The sequence below is a fragment of the Harmonia axyridis genome, chromosome 7, assembly GCF_914767665.1.
Source record: "Harmonia axyridis chromosome 7, icHarAxyr1.1, whole genome shotgun sequence".
NCBI lineage: Eukaryota > Metazoa > Arthropoda > Insecta > Coleoptera > Coccinellidae > Harmonia > Harmonia axyridis.
In genome coordinates, this window is record NC_059507.1 from 25,131,069 (window position 1) to 25,151,327 (window position 20,259).

The 20,259-nt window shown below is 33.5% G+C and overlaps 2 protein-coding genes across 2 annotated transcripts; both read right to left on the reverse strand.

Annotated features, from left to right (window-relative positions):
• Positions 1-1,556: 1,556 nt before the first annotated feature.
• Positions 1,557-8,334, reverse strand: LOC123684344 (hrp65 protein-like). Its single transcript, XM_045623572.1, has 3 exons — positions 8,114-8,334; positions 6,692-8,026; positions 1,557-1,894 (listed from the first exon to the last, which is right to left on the reverse strand). Exons 2-3 carry the CDS (start codon positions 8,023-8,025, stop codon positions 1,603-1,605), a joined length of 1,626 nt encoding a protein of 541 aa, XP_045479528.1. The 5' UTR covers position 8,026; positions 8,114-8,334; the 3' UTR covers positions 1,557-1,602.
• An 8,435-nt stretch (positions 8,335-16,769) lies between these two features.
• On the reverse strand, positions 16,770-18,298 carry LOC123684123 (39S ribosomal protein L28, mitochondrial). Its single transcript, XM_045623262.1, has 6 exons — positions 18,140-18,298; positions 17,911-18,086; positions 17,409-17,667; positions 17,212-17,358; positions 16,977-17,161; positions 16,770-16,897 (listed from the first exon to the last, which is right to left on the reverse strand). The coding sequence occupies exons 1-6, from the start codon at positions 18,149-18,151 to the stop codon at positions 16,840-16,842; spliced, it is 837 nt and encodes a 278-aa protein (XP_045479218.1). The 5' UTR covers positions 18,152-18,298; the 3' UTR covers positions 16,770-16,839.
• Between the last annotated feature and the right edge of the window lie 1,961 nt (positions 18,299-20,259).

A 20,259-nucleotide genomic window follows, 5' to 3' on the forward strand; every position in this document is an offset into this window, starting at 1 on the left:
TTAGTCGCATCCAACAAGAGTTCAATACGAAGTTGATTGGAGATGGATGATGGTGTGAATTTGTATTCAGGTAGCGGTTTATGTGGGTTTGTTTTCTGTAAATCGTGTGTGTGATGAACCGTTGAATTTAGCTATGAGGACATCTAGAAACGGGAGTGAATTGTTAGTCTCAACTTCCATTGTGAATTTGATATGGGTATTGTTGTTATGGTGGATTGATGCACGAGTCCTAAGAACTAAGACTAAACCTAAGACCTAAGAATTGAACGCTAACAAATCAATAAGGGCGTTTATGCACGTTTCCTAAGAACTAACACTAGCAGGCCAACTGTTAACTAAGAACTAACGGCTCAGGTAAAATATAGAAGTGCGCGTGCGCCGCATAGAATTTCAAAATTAACGAGTACCAGTTTGTTTCATTTTATGTTCTTCATTCGTGTTTATCGATAAATCCACCATTATTCAGATGATCAATGAAGTCTTGGACAACCGGTTTCTGCGCAGCCTTACCACGTAGGGAACACCCTCCTACCACCCCTTCTACTATAAATTCAAGATCTCTCGATGTTGACTAGGGATGGGACTTTGAAGACCCATCATCGATGTTTAATATCTATGTTTTTAACATAGAACATCGATATTTTAAATCATATAGATTCATACTCATAGAGGGTTTATAATATCGATTTATTATTTTCTGTTAATATAACATTGAAAAATATAATTTACATGAACATAAAAATAATCTGGATTCTGGAAAAAAAAAGTATGAAGAAAAAAAACAAACAAAATCAATTTGAAGTTATAAGTTCCAATATGTTTTATCGATAGATTGTAAAAGTAAACTTGGGAAAGTCCTTTTTCCTTTCAGTCTATTCCTCTGTTGGGATAGAGTTTGCCCTGCCTTCGAAAATAAATGTTCAGACGAGACGGATGTTGCCACAAAATTAAGATATTTGATCGCTATTCTCGAGAGCATTGGGTAGACTTCATTATTTTGTCTCCACCATTTCAACGGATTCTCTCTGAGTGATTGAATGATTACACTCTACACTCTTCATTTAGTTATTTATTATTCGATTAAATGAAATATTGTATTAAGCTTGTGATTGTAATCGAATTGTAATTTTTAAGTTTTGTATACTTGGTTTTGTGGTATCGAATATCGATGGTGAAAACATCGACCGCGATCACGCGACATTGATGTGCCATCCCTACTGTTGACATCCAGTCGCCTTCCAGGACGGAAGATATCCACACCTGCGGAAATACTGTCGTTGATGATACCTGGGGAGTAGGCAGATTGAGACCCCGGCGTAGGTTCTTGAAAATGGCTCCAAAATCGGAGCCGAAACGTCGAACACGATGAAATAGTAGACACGGTCCAATCCGGAACCCACAAAGTTCAAATATTTCCTACCGCGGAACATATCCGAACATACATTGTATATAGAATGTAATATTTTCAGATGAACTTCTTGAATGTAATATTTTGGGAATTGTGAAGAAGAATGCAATATAATTCATCAGGACATACACCATGAAATAAATCCAAACAAATTGCAACTCTTATAATGAATACAAATTAAATTCATGATATAATTAATAACGGTTTCGCTTTGCATAATGATAATCCTCAGGACATGCTCTTTTCCATCCTTGTTGATATTCTCCATCGGTCGTCATTTGATTTCCCCTTCTTTCAAACAAATCATCTCCAGCCACACAGTCCTTATCTAAACGTTTCCAGACTTGTCCAGGTTCTTCCAGAAAATTATTTCGACCTGCAGATCCTTGGGAAGCCTCTTCATCATTTGGTTGCGGCACAGTTTCTTGTTGCCAGTAGCTGTGACGATTACCAGCCCATCTTGGATTAGTGGGAGGTTCATAAAAACTGTAACAAAGCAGTTACATGAAAGCACATCCAGCTAATAGGCTAGCTATCACTTTTTATATTGTGTAAAACAAATTCTACAGACATTTCCAGTTGTACAGGGTGAGCAAATAAGCGAGATAAGCGGCTATATCTCAGGATTCATTCATCGTAGAGACTTGCGGTAAAAATTTGTATCACCAAAGTGTACAAGAAAACACACTGGAAATTGTTTTGAAGCTCATACCTCTACCGATGGGGGCGTAATAGGTGTCGTCGAGTAGAAAAATTGAGTTTACTCGAAAATGTTTCATATCAAGTTGAACAAAAATTATCATTACTGGTAAAAAAAAATACATAACATCAAAAATAGTTCTGAAGATTTTGTTGTATATGCTTCAAAAGTAAATAAGTTTTGCAAAGAATTTGATATCTGGAAAATAACAGTCAATCAATTCAAATGTCTTATTCAATCTGATAAAGATTCAGATATGAGTAAAAAACTATTATCAAAAATTGATGTAAAAGGTTCAGAATCTCTCAAACTTCAAGAATACGCTCTATTAGTGATGACGTCACACACCGCCATTTTAGTTCTCCTGTCATCAGTAAAAAACTATTATCAAAAATTGATGTAAAAGATTCAGAATCTCTCAAACTTCAAGAATACGCTCTATTAGTGATGACGTCACACACCGCCATTTCGCCAGTTCGGAATCCAAACAAATTGTCATTCAAATTAGTACGTTGTCGTTGACGAAATTGGCCTATTTTGATAAATAAGTTTATTTAAGGAACGATTTTACTATTAATTGATAGACAGAAGGAACGAGATTAATGCCAGTAAGTTCGAATATGAAGTTCAACTAATAAACACAACTTTTTACAAAATCTGGGGAATGATACGGTATTCAAACTTACTGGTATTAACCTCGTTCCTTCTGTCTATCAATTAATACTGAAATCGTTCCTCAAATACTCTTATTTATGAAAATAAGCCAATTCCTTCAACGACACCGTACTAATTTGAATCACAATTTATTTGTTTGGATTCCGAACACTGACAGGAGAACCAAAAATGGCGGTGTGTGACGTCACACTAATAGAGCGTATTATCCTCTGAATGTCAGTGTATACTCAATTTGAAACAAGATACAGGAATGAGATAGAACAATTTAACACACCAAGAGTAGTAAACACCATTTCTCAAAAGAAGAAATATTCATCGCCAAAGAAGTCGCATGATTCCAGAAAAACCAATCACTAGGAACTGAACTAGGGATGTGTCGTTCACGAACGAACGAATCAAAAAATCCGGGTCTTCAGAACGAATGGTTCGATCCAAATCAGCCAAACTTTCATATTCAGTTCATTCAATCTGAGGATCTTTTAGGACCCAAAGATCCATAGAATGGTTCGTTATCCAAGCCTAGGCAGATGGGTTTCGGTTTGGACTGACAGTAAAGAAACATGTGGTAGTAATAAAATACATCCATTTCGCAAATGAATCATCGGCTCGGCACTTGGCACCCGGTTTTGAAGAAAGATGATAGATAATAACAAAAACTGGGCCCTGTAATAGCCCCCTCTGGGATGCACGAATTATTATATCTTGAAAATGTTTTTATGGTCTTAAATATTGTTCATTATTTTTTTAGAATTTTTTGGTTTTAACTAGATATTTAAACCTAACTTTTCCAGTTGATCAAAATGAAGTATTTTTCGGGTACAAGGTATATTAATTAGGGTTAAATAATATTATTTTAAGGGATTTCAGATCTTTTGTATTTATTTGGTTGGAATAGATACAATTAATTAGGCAGTTTTCGTTAAAATTAATAGGGTAGGTCTCGTGAATTTTGTGTTCTGTACAAAGTACATTCATGATTCACTTCTACTTCTTCATTCAAATACGAGGCGCGTATTTAAAGTAAGGTCTCCAAGGCCATTGTATCGCCGCAAGTAGCGCTAGATGAAATCCGGCAACACTGTTGTATACGTTAGGCCCCCCCTCCACCAATCGACACCTGGTGGAAATCATTAGGACGCTCAGTATTGACGTAGCAGCCATTTGCAATGGAAGTGGCGGTTGCGCTCACGCCAGGTGCTAGTTACGTTCAGTCATTAAGTTTTTGCACTCAAAAAAACTCCACCTACAGAAATTCATCGTCAATTGGAAGAATTGTATGGTGAGAAATGTATGGACGTGAAAAACGTTAGAAAATGGTGTAGAGAATTTTCTGCTGGCCGACTAAACGTTCACGACGAGGAGCGCAGCGGCATGCCGTCACACTCGGACGAAACAGTGCGGAAAGTTGAGGCGCTCGTGCTGAAAGATCGCAGGTTGACTCTCAATGAGTTGTCCGAAAAACTCCAAGATGTATGCAGCAGAGACTCTATTCATTCATCTAGGAGGAATGAAATTTGCGAACGATGAAGAAGTTCATGAAGCGGTCATTTCGTTCTTGCGCGAGGCGGCGGGATCGTGGTTCGAGGAGGGGATACAAAAGTTTGTCGTACGAATGAGGAAGCTCATCGAAGTGAATGATGATTACTTAGAAAAATAGCTTAGATTTCAAGCTTTACAGCAATGTACAAAACTTAGTAAATAAATGTTATTTAATGTGAAAAAATAAATGGAGACCTTTAAATACACGCCTCGTAGTTCCAAATCATCAATTCATACACTTAAACAAAGGCATCTCAAAGATCTGGTTTTGTGTGGCCAGATGCCTGAAATTGAATATATCAGAATCACACATGCCTAGATGCAGAAAGTTGGTCATAAAGAGTCAACAAGAAAGAAGAGCATCGCGGAGCCTCAAAGTGTGAAATTAGGTCGATTGGAAGTTAACAATTTCGCAACTACCTTAAAGCTTTTGAATTGAGAAAGGGAGATGTTGACACCATGTTAACTATTGCAAATGGAAATCATAGTCATCTATTGACAGATGAAGGTTGTTATTAAGATGCATAGAAAACCGGGTGAGTGCACCGATTCGATTTTGTTTCAGACTTTTTGAGATAGTCCACCTGTGGCTTGGTTTTCTGCTTAACCAGAGTTCTGTAAGGTGGCGCTCTTCAGAAATTTTCGAATACGGTCTATTAGTGATGACGTCACACACTGCCATTTTAGTTCTCCTTCAGTGTTCGGAATCCAAACAAACAAATTGTCATTCAAATTAGTACGTTGCCGTTGAAGAAATTGGCTTATTTTAATAAATAAGATTATTTAAGGGACGATTTTACTATTTATTGATAGACAGAAGGAACGAGATTAATGCCAGTAAGTTCGAACTTGGAGTTCAACTAATAAACACGGCTTTTTACAAAATCTGGGGAATGATACAGGATTCAAACTTACTGGTATCAAACTCGTTTCTTCTGTATATCAATTAATACTGAAATCGTTCCTCAAATACCTTTATTTATGAAAATAAGCCAATTCCTTCAACGACACCGTACTAATTTGTATGACAATTTATTTGTTTGGATTCCGAACACTGACAGGAGAACCAAAAATGGCGGTGTGACGTCACACTAATAGAGCGTATTCCCGCAATCTGCCTGGTGCCGTAAATGAAATACTGATTTTAGACACTGTAAACTTTCAAAATGAATTACAATTCAGTTGCCATCGAATTTTAAATGAAATGAATGGAATATAATAATATATTAATATCATATATTATACAATAGAGAATATTGTCACGAGCATAGAATATAAAATATTATTGTTCTATACTGAAAGGTCACGAGAGCCGAGAATACGCTCTATTAGTGTGACGTCACACACCGCCATTTTTGGTTCTCCTGTCAGTGTTCGGAATCCAAACAAATAAATTGTCATTCAAATTAGCGCGGTGTCGTTGAAGGCATTGGCTTATTTTCATGAATAAGAGTATTTAAGTAACGATTTCAGTATTAATTGATAGACAGAAGGAACGAGGTTAATACCAGTAAGTTTGAATCCTATATCATTCCCTAGATTTTGTGAAAAGCCGTGTTTATTAGTTGAACTTCAAGTTCGAACTTACTGGCATAAATCTCGTTCCTCCTATCAATTAATAGAAAATCGTTCCTTAAATAATCTTATTTATCAAAATAAGCCAATTTCTTCAACGACAACGTACTAATTTGAATGACAAATTGTTAGTTTGGATTCCGAACACTGGCAGGAGAACTAAAATGGCGGTGGGTGACGTCATCACTAATAGAGCGTATTGAGAGAAATGTCAAATGTAAACGATGTATGCGCCATCTGAAACAGACGCGATCTCTCAATATCAAGAAGGTAAAAATCTGTAAAATCTCCCGTCTTGTCTGAAAATTTTACAGGTATAAATAGACACATCAGATTTTTTATGCATATTAGTTGTCATTAATAAATTTGAAGTTGTTACTTTCATACATTTGAAATATAATACATTCACTAAAAGAATTTCCATATTATACCAAGCATCATAAAAGTAACTGAGAATGTTAACAAAGGTAATACCTTCAAATATTAATGCTTCAAATATTATCGAAAATTTTTTCTTTTCCACGAAAACTTGTTTATTTGGAAAAAACATGAAAACAAACCGATTGATAAAATCACTAGTCCGTTAGGAAGAGTGATTGGCTGGAATAATGCATTGCTATTAGTTGAAATCATCAAAATATCAGATTTTGACATGTGAAAAAAATAATCATTATTACAAAAAGTGATCTTGAAATTGGCATCCACTTCCATTTGAAAATTACTGGACGGATTTGGATAAAACTAGAACTAATTAAACATGTTTCAAATTCAATAATAATTAATGCCTAACTTACTTAATGGATGGTCTCTCTTCTTGACCATATATACTCTCTTTTTGTTTCAGTAACATTTCTTCTTCATGTCTAGCAAATTTTGCCATAATCTGTTCCTCGGTCTTTCTTATTTCCAATTCATTTTTAGATATCATCTCATCTGCCAATCTCTCTTTCTTTTCCAAGTTAATTTTATGTTGCTGGCGGTACAGTTCCCTTTCTTCGAGTTGTTTTTTGAGCATTTCAGTCTCATATTCAAATTTGACAAACTCCATTCTTGCCATCATTTTCTCTTCCTCAATAAGCAATTCTTTCTTTAAAGCTTCCTCTTTCTTTTTGAAGAGATGCCTTAGTTGTTTCCAATCAGTCCCAAATTGGTGTTCAAAAGAGTTAGGCTTAGCTTGCCAAGGCCCCATATCTCGATCCTTCAAAAATTCATTATTTCTCCAAACAATACATTTTTCACTGAATCCATCATTATCTAAGTTAGGTTCAAAAAATTCTGCTATACAAGGTCTTAGAGAACTTGTTAAGAAGAAGCAGCCTTCTGTACATACTTTGACAGCTTGTACTGCACTTTTTTTTCTTGCAAAATCAATCTCACCAACTCCAGTAGAATGACCATGCTCATCTTTAAATACAATTGCCTTTTCAATTTCACCAAACACACTGAATGCATAATGCAAAAGTTCATTTGTAACTGTTGGTGCTAAATTAGAAACTTTTATGGTTGCACCTCTAGATGAAAATCTTACTTTCAACTGGCGGTCATTGTTGAGAAATTTGCCATCTAATTCCTGTTTAGCTTTCGCAGCATTTCTATGATAATCAAATACCAAAAAACCAAAACGTTTTTCTGAATTCACGAAAACATCACAAATCTCTCCATATTCAGTAAACATGGTTTTGAAAGCTTCTTCAGTTATATTGGCTGGAAGGTTTCCAACATACAATTTGTTTCTTCCATTGAACTTTTTCTCACTCATATCCAATGTAGGTAATTGGTGAGTAGGTCCAGATATTTCATACAATTTTTCACAGAGGTAATTTGAAGTATTCCACCCAACATCTTCTTGACGATTTCCAGAATCTCTACCCCTACTAGCAAAATATCCTTGTTCACGGTCGAAATCTCGATTTCCTCTTTTACCAAATTGATCAAAACTGTCATTTCCTCCTACGTGACTACGTCTATCACTAGTCAAATTTCTATGTTCATGTCTTCCGCTGGATCTGGTTCCTCTTCGAGGTAAAAGATCATCACTTTTGTCCTTATTATCAAGGGATTGCACCTCATTAGTTCCTTCCTCAGGTGCAGTGGTGCTTTCTACACAATCTCCTTCTTTTGCTTCCATTCTATAGAAGAGAGGGACAAACAAATAAGTTTAAAATAGAATATTGTACAAAATCATTCTGATCATTTGCAAATTTTCATGAACTTACCTGCAATAATACTCTATTCAAATTATACTTGATCACATATATTATATGATTACTCTGGGTTCACAACTAATAGATTCGGGAACAATAGAAAACCATATTGAAAAATAACAAAACAGTATTGAACTGATCCCTTGCTTCTAATGGATTATAGAAGTCGTATCGTAGAGTTGAATACTAACAACTGATTATTGATTGACGTTTGCATAGACAAATAAATGATTTCTTTATAGAAGTTTGGCACTTGAATCAAAGAATTCAGACCACAGAACACAAAATATATAATAAAACGAATTATTCAGGAATTTGGACCTTTAATTCGTTTTGTCATCGATAACATGGACGAAAATCCTGATACAGACTAATCTTAAAGTATAGAATAAACAGGAGGGAGCATAACGTCCCAAAATCAGATCAGATGATGAGAAAGGTGTCTGAATATGGCCGACTTACGTTTCCGTTTAGCAGAGACGTAGTAGGATAAAAATTTACTTCATTCAAAAATAATACATTTCGGTGAAAATTAATATTTCTATTAGAAAATGTAGCTGAAAGCTAGCAGATATAGGGGTACATTGAACTTAATATAAATTAATGAATTGAATAATTACAAAAATTATCAACAATTATATACTAAAATGGAATAATGAATAAATCTGGTTGATATGGGTTTATTCAGACTTCACATACATACGATTCTATATTAAATTTTTAAGTTTTATCTTATTAATAGTTTAAGTTTTGTAAAGGACATCTTGGAATTGAAGTGAACGAATTTAAGATGGGATAGATGAATGATAATAGTAAAAATAATTTGTATTAATAAATTAGAACTTCCTTAATAAGTATATGTACTGGGTATAATGAATTGATGAACAAATTTGGCTGCTATAATGAGTAAATTCTGTAACTCTATTGGTTTATTCTGTTCACCGAACGTCAATAATTGATTCGAAATATCCAACATCTGCAAAAAAACGATAAGAACTGAACACAGATTGCCGAGGGTTCACCTGGACAGGACAGGAAACAAAGTGATAGCAAATAAACTACATATATATGTATATATACATGTATATGTATTCTTACTTCACCAGTGGCGTACCATTGAAAGTTGATGACATGCAAAAAATAATTGAAAATGGATAGAAGTGAGTGCTCACAATGCAAACAAACATTTCAACCAAATAAAGAAGCGCGATATCTGTGTACACCTTGTGACTCTTATATACTAATAAATATCCAGATGTGGCGTAATCCTCACTTATTGTGCTGTTTACGAGTTATTGCCCCTAAAAAAACTGACGCACTCATCGGGTTTGTCGGCGTCCGCTTTACTAAACGTTGCCGAATTTTATTGCCACTTGGGATTATATTTCTCCTCACTTCTCAAATCAGAATGTTGTTTCCTCAGAATGGAATGCAAAATATACGAGAAACGGTTCCATTTCACCATTTTCAACTTATCCTTCTTAAAAATATAATAAGTTTTTTTATTTCATACCACATTCCATTATATTATAATAGTTTTCATTTGATCAAATTAACAGATGTTGGTCGTGGGCGCATTCAAACTTGAAATAATATGGCTCACCCGATTGTTTTATTCGATAATCTTAACGAAAAAAGAAAAACAAAAATGTTTATGTTTTTCATAAGGTCAAAACTGAGCAGAAGAACCTGAAACTGCAGTGCCCGCTCTAGGGGGAGGGGGGGCCGCATAAAAATTAAGGGCGGCATTCTCTACTTTTTCGGTGAGATCTGGATTCCTAGGAAAATGTATTAAATATTTTTTTAAATTTCAACGAATTTCACACATATTTTTTTTGAATCAAAATAACTAGTGTAAATTTAAAATAATGGTTCATTCGGTTGTTTTATTTAATCATATTCAAGAAAAAAACGAAATGCTAGAGCGTTTTATGAAGTAGAAAGTCAGCAGGAGAATCTGAATTCAGTTCATATATTTTAAGATTTATTCATTAGAATTCAGTTGAGCACGTTTATCATTCATTACATTCCACGCTTCCTAAATTATCTATTCGATTTAAAATTTGAATCCATAAAAAAAGCATTTTTTCTTTACTTAAATCTTAAAAGAAAAAGAGTGAAGTTTTCTACACTCCCACCTGTATTTTGCTTAGTACAAAACCCCAAATCTGCAAGGGTGCCGACTTGTATTTTTGCCGAGGCGGCAGAAACGCTAGAACAGACCCTAGACCCCGATTATCCAATATTAATTTTTTTGCATTCTGCAGAGTTAGATTTAGCTATAGCCTCTAAGAACTGCGTCGTCTTTTTACTATAGACCTTCATACTTTCAAATAATTCAGAACTATACGATTTCATATGAAATTGAAATGATTCTTGAGACAAATATCAGAGGCTGCTTCGAAGAAAATTCAAGAAAGCGAATAATGGGGCTCAAATATATACATATAACTTATTAAATCGAAAAACTGAGAAATACTCAGAAATAGATGGTTTTTCTCTGATCTTAGCGGCCAAATTATTTTTTTTTCTGGTAAATAACAAAACATATGAATTTAATACTCCAACAAAATTCGATGAATAGGTAGGTAGTATTGCCTGAATTCTGTATCGAGCCAGATAAATTTGGCAATATTATTTTGCCGGGACGCCAAAAAGTCTGGCGGCGGGCCTGCAAGAGATAAATTAAAAAAACGAATGTGCGATAATTTATCAGTAGATTTGAAAGAGCAATATAAAGCATATAGGAATCGATTAAATAGTCTCTTGAAGAGAAATGAAATACGATTACTATAAGAACATTATAAAACAAAATCAAAATAACATGAGGAAAATTTATCAAGTAATTTCTGATGCAACAGGTGGTAAATCTAAAAAAAATAAACTCACTGAAAAATGGCAGTGCACCTGGTTGTAATGGTCACGACATTTTTGATGAAGCTCACTGCAAAATACATTCTGCACACACTCAGTCATGTTCTCAACTTGATATTTGGTAATGGAATATTCCCTAAGCAATTTAAATATATATATTTAAAATTTAGGTGTTATCACGGTATACTGTGATAACACCTATTCACAAAGCAGGCGACAACAATAAGAAAGAAAATTATCGCTCAATTAGTTCAATAAAAAATTTTGGGAAAATTATCAAAAAATGCTAAGTACGTTTTTTAAATGAACACAAAATAATAAGTGAATGTATGGGTTCCGAGCGGGTAGAGGCACAACATATGCTACGTACAGTGTGTATCACGTAAGCGGGTCACTGGATTTTGTGGCTTATCCTTTGAGAAATATTGAAAAGTGACCCATCGCAATGATAGAATTTTTCACTGGCTATCCAAATATGTAATTGGAAAAACAATCGAACCAAGGCATGGAAAGTTATTGAGGAAAACCATTAATCAAAGAAATTTTTTTTTGCAAATTTGACTGGTTTTCAAAATAAAAAGATCTAGAGACGATTTCTCATCAATTGTTTCTTCATTTGGACTTCCGGTTTTCTAGAAAACAGAAAAATGTTCCTTGCAAAATATACTTTCCCTATTTCAGTATCGTAATGAGTTCATTACAGTTCTAAAAACAGTGCTGTAATGAACTCATTACAGCATTGTTTTCAGTTATATTTTTCGTTTTGTGGTTGTCTACACAGACTTCCAATCCTATCAAAATTCAACACACGTCAATTATTGCCAATATAATATAATTTGGATTTAGTGAAATGATTTGCATCATTATTCGCAATTTCTCTTAATTCTATTGGTGTTAAATCGATTTCGTCAGACATAATTTGCGAATTTGATGCATAATTATAAATTATTTCAAAATTCAAAACATACGATTCAAATTGAAATTCCGTAGTCTGTCAATTTTCATAACAGTCACACCAACTGCCAAGATACAATACAAATGTCACTAGGATGTATGATTTGAATTTTTCTTCGAATTTTGACAATATTTCACAAAACTAGACTGAAATAGAGAAAATATCGTCTAATACTCGTTGCAGAAGGCAATTCCAACACTCATGCGTTCCAAAACTCTCTCCTTCGTCGCTCGTTTTCGAATTTCGCATTCGTATTAATAGGAAGTAATAGGAGCCCATTCTACAACTTGTTTTAGAATATACTATTGCATTCTAATACTGCAACTGATACTTGAATATCAGTTTAATGATAATGAGGAACATTCATTGAATTATCGAGTTAAATTTCTTAAAAACTTGAGATTCAATTCAATTTCAATTCAATTTATTCATCAATAGGTATAAATATATACATCATACAAAAACTTCACTTGCAGAAATATACAGCCTAAGCAAGCTTGTATGCTGTCATTATCTGCTTCTACAACTGATGAACATTCTCCCCAGTTAAACAAAAAATCAATACATTTGTTGAAAGAGAAACAACAAAAAGATAGATTACTAATTGAAAGGCATAACAAGCCAAAGAAATGAAAAAAAAAAAAAACAAAAAAAAACAGAAAACAAAAAATCATGCCGATAGGATGGCCTCGAATCTATCAGAATTAAGAATTACATAATTTCGGAGATGATATCTGAAAAGTTTACTTTTTACATTGGTTGTTGATTTAAGTTCTTGGGAGAGGAGGTTATAAAATTTTGGGCCATAATATGACAGGCTCTCCTGCAAGTGTTTTTTATGGAACCTTGGTACAAACAGATCTCCACGCAGAATCTGTCTGGTTTGAAACTCGTGCTGAATAAAATTTTTCTTCTGTCTCATCTGATTCAATATAACTTCATAAATATACAGTTGTTTTATACTTAATTGACCAGACTCTACATAAAGCCTCTCAGTAGCAAACCTTCTACCCACCTTAAGGATTATTTTAAGTATAGCCTTAATAACAACTTCAAGGCATCCCATGTTATACCTATTCGCCCCACCCCATATTACAATTCCATATCTAAGGACAGAAAGTACAAGAGCCTCGTAAACACGAAAACATTCTTTCGTGGAGAGAACATTCCTGATGTTGAAAAAGATGTAGAATAGTCTCTTGAGACGCTTCACAAGACAGGCTGCATGTTCACTCCATCTTAGATGTTGGTCAATGAGGACACCAAGATACTTAATTGACTCAGTTTTTTCAATCGCTGGACACTGACATCCCAACAGGTTACAATGATCCCCATGTAAACGTACAAACTGAAAGCGTGGCTGATCAGATGCTCTGAGTGAAAACGCAATAAATTTAGTTTTTTCGGTATTCAAACTCAATAGACAATGTGACAGTTGTTTATAAATAATTTTCAAACCCTTTACTGCAGTCTGATAAGCCTCGTCCCAAGTGTTTCCTTCGAAGGTTATAACAGAATCGTCAGCATAAGCTATCACATTAAGGTCTGAAGCAAGAAGTAACCAATTAATAAAAATCAAAAATAGGGTTGGGCCAAGAACAGTTCCTTGTGGTATACCAATATCAACAGGCAGTGGACGACTCAACACATTTCCAATCTTGACACTCTGAAACCGATCGCTCAAATAACTCCCGATTAACCTCAATGCAACACCCCTAACACCGGCACCCTTTAATCTACTAAGAAGCAAAGCATGATCCACCGTATCAAACGCCTTGGTCAAATCTAAAAACACGGCAAGGACTTTTCTATTATGATCGATATTATGAATGACCCTCTCAACGAGTTCCTGAATCGCATCAGTGGTTGAAATGTTTTCCCTGAAACCAAACTGTTTGTTACTCAGTATTTGTCTCTTTTCAAGAAACGATGTCAATCTTTTTTTGAGGCATTTTTCAAAAATCTTCGCAAAATTATTAATAACCGAGATTGGGCGATAATTTGTCATACGGGATCTATCGCCAGATTTGAAAACACAACTTACATATGACTGTTTCCATTCAGTTGGCACTATACCGGTCGAAAAACATAAATTAATTATATGCACGAGGGGCTTTAGAACGAACAAATGAATATGCTTAATGAGGGATGAAGTGATTCCATCTGGTCCGGGGCTGGCACCATTCTTTAATGAGGAGATAGTGTTTACAATCTCATTCTCATCAACAGGCTCCAAGTATATGGACGAGGAATTCGATGGAACCTTCAGAAAATCAGAATCTGAATATCTGGTTATACCCCGAGCTAATCGCTTACCGATATCAATAAAAAACTCGTTGAAAATATTTGCTTTCTCTTCCAAGTTCCTGACAGTACATCCATCCTCATCAACTATTACCTGAGGAATATCTTGTTTAATCTTACATGTATTATTCATCTCATTTAAAGTTTTCCAATATTTCTTAGTATCATTACCGGCTAGTTTAAATTGTTTCACATAATACGATTCTTTAGTCTCCCTTATCAAATTATTCAACAAATTTCTATATTCACAAAATTTTTTTTTATTTTCAGGGTTAAAATTCTTTTTAAGCCACAGCTTCATCTTATCGCGCCGTTTAATAGACGTTACAAGCCCGACGGTTATCCAGGGCTGATTTTTCTTAAATTTACCACTTTTATTATTCACGATATAGGATGAACTCTCTATATATTTTATCAAAGATTTCAAAAAGATAGTGCATGCCATCTGAGGATCTGAACCATCAAGGACCTGCCCCCAGCTTTCATTCATTAGTTGAGAGATTAGTTTATCTTCATCAATGAAGGTTCTCTTTGTCGGGTAATTAAGTACATTAGGTTTTTGATTGGAAGCTGACTTTACCGACAAAAAAACCGCCCAGTGATCAGTGATCGAAGTTTTCACTATACCAGGACATAATAACAAAGTTTTACGAGGTTTATTTCTGAGTTTTACATAAATATGATCAATCACCGAGGCAGAAGTATTAGCAACCCGAGTACCTGAATTAATCTGAGAAATAAAGCCATTTTGTCCCATACACGTTTGGTATATCAAACTATCCTTAGTGACTGGATCACCAATATTAATATTAACGTCACCCACAAAAATTTCCACATCCGCAAAACTAATGCCCATCAGATACTTATCCAATTCTTCAATGTAAAGTTTCATATTCGTAGAAGGAGGTCGGTAAGAAGCAGTCAAACCATAACTTGCTCCATTCAACTCAAAGGTTAAATGTAGCACATTAGTTTCTGAGAAATTAACAACCTGAACACACACATCTATAGTCAATTTCACATACACCAATAAGCCATCATTTTTATTGTATTTTGAACCATTATAATATACATTGAAACCAGGAATGCCATAATCTGACTCCACATACAAATCCCAACACTCAGACAAAACAATCACATCCAAATTATCAAACTCTAAGGCATTTAAGTATAACATTAAATCATCATAATTTTTTCGTATACTACGTATATTAAAATGTACCATATTCATGTGTCTATCGAATTCAATCTCCTTTCTAGCATCATCAACACTAAAATATTTGTTCTCTATGTCATCCAATTCCGATTCGAAGCAATCCATTATAAAACTACAATAGCAAAAGAATAGTATATATATAGTAAAAAAAAAAAATATTCCACAATCAAATTCTACAACAATTGTAGGCAGTATGTAAAGTAAAATTACCCCGATAATCGTATAAGAATTAAACCTAAATAGAAATCACCTACATCATACAACATAATAATACAATTCATTCAATCATTATCAACTCATTTAAACTAAGGAATTAAACTAAGGAATCTATGTCCTGTTTATCATTAACTGAAATTACACCTTTTTCAGTTCTAACCTTAATTATACCATCAACAGTCCACACATTCTTGGGAAATTTCGCTATGGCATACTTGAATATATCGATTCTCTTTCTGGTTAGATCTTCTTTCACAAAGACCTTTGATCCCACAAAAAGTTTTCTTGATGAGTAAAATTCATTACGATATGATTCATCGAAAAATTTGACAATAATCGGACGTGTTTTGTTCTTGATTCCTTTTCCTAAACGGTAGCAGGATTTTATAAATCGTGCATCAATGTTTATCTTTTTATCTTGACACATGTCTATAAACTTGTTCTTCAGATCCGAATTATCAGATTCCGGAATTCCAAAAACAATAACATTGTTCCTTTTACTTTCCTGTTGTAAATTTTCCAAATTAGACTCGGTCTTGTGAAGCCTTGATTTTATTTCTTCTAAGTTTCGATCGGTAGAATCATCCTGCAATCGAAAATTCAGCCGTTTAAACTCCTCCTCCATTCTGTCCTTAATCTTGAGCATTATTTTCTCAGTAATGGTATCTAAATAGCAATCCAGTATAGCCACTACTGTCTCTTTAACGATTCCTTTCAATTCTGCCATATTTTCTCTAGTTAAACCCATTTTTGAAGATTTCTATCGATTATTATTCGAATGCGAAAAACTAGTTATCGGAGCAATGAAATGCAATCTAATCGCGACGACACATGCGGAGAGATAGTCAAAACCTTAAGATTTCTAATTCCTAAAATATTCTGTTTGAGAATTAATAGTTTAAATAGAGAGAATTGATTTTAAACACCAATTCTTTTTATATGTTTTGTCATAAGTATGTTGGACACAATCATTTCAAACCCTAATATTCAAAGAATTCAGATATTTTAGCAATATTTTGGCCTGTTTGGCTCCTGGGACAAGTGTGCAAAAATTGATGCAATAAATATACCACTTCCTTTTACAAACAAATGAATAAAACATGCTATGTGAAGTATTTATTCTTTTCCATAGTCAAACAAATATTTAGATTTCCTCTACTAAAGAATTACACTTTATGTCTCCTGCTTACTTCCAAATGGATTCATTTTATGTAACCAAGATGTAGTCGCACTAAAAATGAGATTCATCAATAATTTTCATTAGAATTCAGATATGGTTTTGATTTAAATAATCCCATATGTGAAATTACCTCAATTGAATATCCTCTCTATCTGTTTCTTTTTTATTTTCTTCCATTTTAAGTTTTTCTATAAGATTAGCCCTATAGATATGTTTTAATGGAATAAGTTTCTTTTGTTCTGCTAATAAAGCTTCCATTTTCTTACAAGCTTCTGGAAATGTGTAACCATACCATTCTACTTCTTCTCTAGTATACTAAAGAAACATGTTACTCAAATTAATAAAATATTTCACACAAAACTTACAGATTCCAAATATTTTTTATATTCTAACATAACTCGCTTATGCTTCTCAGAACCTTTTTCAAAAGCTGGGCATTCATCATAAAGGTCTTTCAATATTCTTCTCTTTAATCTCAATGCTAAAAGAGATTTCAAGTCGCATGCTGGTGTCTAGAATTGAAAAGAATTCAACTAATATTCATTGAATAAATTGATATTACCTTCAATAGGTAGTGATCAAATCCGTAATTTGAATTGATTAAATTAATTGTTCTATCAGTGACCACAACTGACATATATTTATCAAGAATTTCACTGTAAATAACTGTTCGACGTAATGTAGGTACCCAAAAGTGTGGTACCCTTCTGTTATATTTACTTCGTTTTATAAATCCTTGAATAATTCCTTCTCCACCCCACAATTGATTATTACTTTCGACTGCATATACCATTGGAATCGGTGTGTCTTGAACAGGCTTTCTGTCAAAAACAAAACATTCAAATCAAATCAAATTTATTCCTCTGAACAATAAATACAATTTCATTCATATAATCTTCAATTATTTACCCTTCATGTGAGGATGGACGCACCTAAGTACAAACTTATGTTGTGCTCTCCATCTTCCTCTATTCGGGGTGTTCAAAGATACATCAAAAGTATCATATTATATCAATAATGACAAGTTTATTCAAATATAAAATGTACATAACTAATAAACTTACACTTTTCCAGTTAATTCATTTCGTTTCCATTTCTCTACTTCTGGAATATAGTGAACAGCAACAGGCTTTTGAATTATCCACTCGTTGAAAAACTTTTTATAAGCTTCTGGAAGCAAAGCACCAGTTCCTTTTTCGAATACTTCAAGGGTATTGAAGGAGCCCAAATTTTTGAAGACCTACGAAATGAAAATAAATACTTTCTTTTGAAGTAGTTTTTATTTTATCCTACCCTAGAATTCATCTGATCCAATCTTAAAAAAAATTACTGAAATGAAATTTAACTAATTGAATCTTAGAATATAGATATTATTAATGTTCTAAGAATTTAATATTGAATAGGTTATATTCAGTGTTGCCAACCCACTTAGCTAAAAAATCAGTAATATCACCATCTTAGAGTATAGAATAAACAGGAGGGAGCATAACGTCACTTTTCCGATTAGCAGTGGCGTAGTAAGATAAAAATTTCATTCATTCAAAAATAATAGCTGAAAGCTAGCAGATAAAGGGGTACATTGAACTTAATAAAAATTAATAAATTTTATAAACGAATTGAATAATTACAAAAATTATCAGCAATTAAGTACTATAATGAAATAATGAATAAATCTGGTTGATAAGGGTTTTTTCAAACTTCACATATACAATTCTATATTAAATTTTGAAGTTTTACCTTATTTATAGTTTTGTAAAGAACTGCTTTGCATTGAAGTGAACAAATTTAAGGGATGGGATAGATGAATGAAAATAATAATAAGAATAATTTTTATTAACAAATTAGAAATTGAGCCATTACAATCATCCTTAATGAGTATGTACTGGGTATAATGAATTGATGAACAAATTTGACTGCTATAATGAATAAATTCTGTAACTCGGAGTGTAACTTCTGATTTTATTGGAGGTATGTCATCAAAAGGTGGAGGTTTGCTCTCTAACTGATAGTCTAGGCATATATAATAATAATATTTTTTATTTGTCAAATCCTACAAAAATTAACAATTCGTGTATTATAAACCAATATATTATTCTCTTTCCCAACCTGATGAATAGACAAATAAACTTAATTCCCACAAAGCTTGATGGCTTGGATGTAGATGAAGGTCTAGCCATACCTGAGGATCCAGTAATTGAATATGAATAATCATGATCCATTAGAGCACTGTGCACACATTTCGAGGTTCTGGTCACTATTGCATTATAATTTTTCACCTGAAATAAACATACATAGAAAAATGTATGATTTTAGTTAGCAAATTTTATTATAAATAAAGAAATATCCTTGGGCGGACAGAATAAACATCAACAAAACATTGAATCCTGAAATGAACAGTTGTACAAAAATCGAGGGAACTGGAAAACATTTATATAATGTGGAAAATCTACTACAATTGTTGGTACAGCAATGGGATGTAGTCACACTTTTGCTTTTAGAGTTTGATCAAAACAATCATCAGCAAAATGACTAAAGCATAAATAACTTTGAGTTTTAGGAACAAATTCTGGCTCATTTATAAAATGAATCCATGCCGCTCTCCTGCTTTCATCTTTTGGAAACCTAGAGCAGGAAAAAATTAAAATCGTGAACATAAAATACTTTTTTACTAATAATTGATAGTTATTTTTCAATATTTATATGTTATATATATATTTATATAATATTATTATTTATTATATATATTTATATAATAAACCCGAAAAATGTAATAACAAAAAAAAATCCTTGTCTTACCATGATACGCCTATGGCATTTATTGGTTAACTTTGAGAATTGAATCATGGAAGGTAGCTAATGGCCAATTTCCGTTCATAAGTTTTAACAAGGGAATATCGCCTTATGCTACTTCCTGGTATTCTATGTTCTAAGATCACCATAGAATATATATTTATGCGTTAAGCATCCGAGAGTGGACGGATTTTTTAGTCACGTGACCACAGATTTTACAGATAATCAAGATTTATCTAAAATAAACGAACGGTACAGAGCATCAGCTGTTATCTCAGTTCTGCCTGCTGAAGGGGTGTGAGAAATTTCTGTAATTAATAATTTTTCTGTTATTCTCTTCATGTCGCAGAAAAAAAGTTTCAATTTCGCCCTTGAATTTGGCAACGTCGATTCCTCTTTCTCCTATTTTAATTTGGGCGGGGCTTAAAATATTGCTCACCGAGTCACCTGCTTCCCTGCTTGGAGAATCGACCTCATTGTAAAAACCACAGAACACTAAATATATAAACGTAAACGTAAAAACGTATTGTTTTACAAAAAAAGTGTTTAATTTCGTCACGGAGGTCGCCACGTACTATTACGCACACCGTCTATATGGTGAATAGCCTGGATTGAAAAGGAAA